The sequence below is a fragment of the Rhagoletis zephyria genome, unplaced genomic scaffold (assembly GCF_001687245.7).
Source record: "Rhagoletis zephyria isolate East Lansing unplaced genomic scaffold, Rhagoletis_zephyria_1.1 Rzeph_scaffold_70976, whole genome shotgun sequence".
Lineage (NCBI taxonomy): Eukaryota > Metazoa > Arthropoda > Insecta > Diptera > Tephritidae > Rhagoletis > Rhagoletis zephyria.
Genome location: NW_016228027.1, coordinates 1 through 1,305, shown reverse-complemented (window position 1 = coordinate 1,305; position 1,305 = coordinate 1). Strand labels below are relative to the sequence as shown.

Sequence of the window (1,305 nt, the reverse complement as noted above, 5' to 3'; positions counted from 1 at the left end):
AACCTCAACAAAGGAGAGCGAAAATGCGCTTCCTCTTTTTCCTCCTGGTAGTCACCATCTTGGCCACCCTGACCAAGGCCGACACTCCCGCCAACTGCACCTGGCCCGAGATCGCCGGCAAGTGGATCTTCATCGAGTCGGAGCGCCTGGAGACGCGCACTGAAAACTGCGACGAGCAGCACATNGTTGGACTTTCCCAACCTGGCCACCGACCGCGAGGGCAACCTCGGCACCTGGACGCTGATCTACAACCAGGGCTTCGAGGTGATCATCAACTACCGCAAGTACTTTGCCTTCTCCCTCTACAAGCAAAAGGGCAGCACGGTGACCAGTTACTGCAATGCCACTCAGCCGGGATGGTCGCACGACGTCCTCGGCAACAACTGGGCCTGCTTCCGCGGCCGGAAGGTGGTCAGCTGGGACCAGGAAGAGGAGCAAATGGTTAAGTCCAATGAGCTGTTTAGCAGCGCTCACTCTTCGGCAGGACGACTGGTGGGCGTTGGCAAGGAGCACCGAGTTCGGCCTTTTCTCCTCGAGAAGGTCGACCTGCACCGAAACCACCTGAGCGAGCACGCCGTTCGGCGAATTAACGCCCAGCAAAGTGGGTGGACGGCTAAGGTGTACGAGGACCTGAGGGAGAAGAGCACTGAGGAGCTGGTGAGGATGGCCGGCGGAAAGAAGTCGCGTCTGGCGAGGTAAGTTTGCAGGCTAAAGATGATGATTTTGCGTTTTTCATTTACATTTCTAAACACCCTATTTCCACCCACTCAGCCGCCCTAAACCAAAGGAAGTGGACGAGGAGACGAAGCGACGAGCCGCCGCCCTGCCCGAGGAGTTTGACTGGCGCAATGTCGACGGAGTGAACTACGTCAGTCCGGTGAGGGATCAAGGTAGGTTAATCTGTTACAAAATCATAAGGATTTGGATGACATTGAACTTCCTTTTCTTTTCTAGGCTCCTGCGGCAGCTGTTACATCTTCTCGTCGATGGCCCTCCTGGAGGCTCGCCTTCGAATTGCCACCAACAACAGCGAGCGCACCGTCTTCAGCACGCAGGAGGTGGTCGATTGCAGTCGGTACTCTCAGGGCTGCGACGGCGGCTTTCCCTACCTGATCGGAGGGAAGTACGCCCAGGACTACGGCGTCATCGACGACGCCTGCTACCCCTACACGGCTACAGCGCAACAGTGCAAGAGCCCGTCCTCGCACGCCTCGACCCAGTGCCGAAAGCGAACCTATGCGGCCAAGTACAACTATGTGGGCGGCTACTACGGCGGCTGCAATGAGGAGCTGATGCGCCTGGAGC

At 57.7% G+C, this 1,305-nt stretch overlaps 1 protein-coding gene across 1 annotated transcript; it reads left to right on the top strand.

The window, feature by feature from the left end:
• Positions 1–663: 663 nt before the first annotated feature.
• LOC108357129 (dipeptidyl peptidase 1-like) lies at positions 664–1,256 on the top strand (the record flags this gene model as incomplete). Its single annotated transcript, XM_017608224.1, has 3 exons — positions 664–695; positions 772–890; positions 955–1,256. Coding segments are annotated over exons 1-3 (453 nt in total), but the record flags the coding sequence as incomplete, so codon positions are not given.
• Positions 1,257–1,305: the final 49 nt, after the last annotated feature.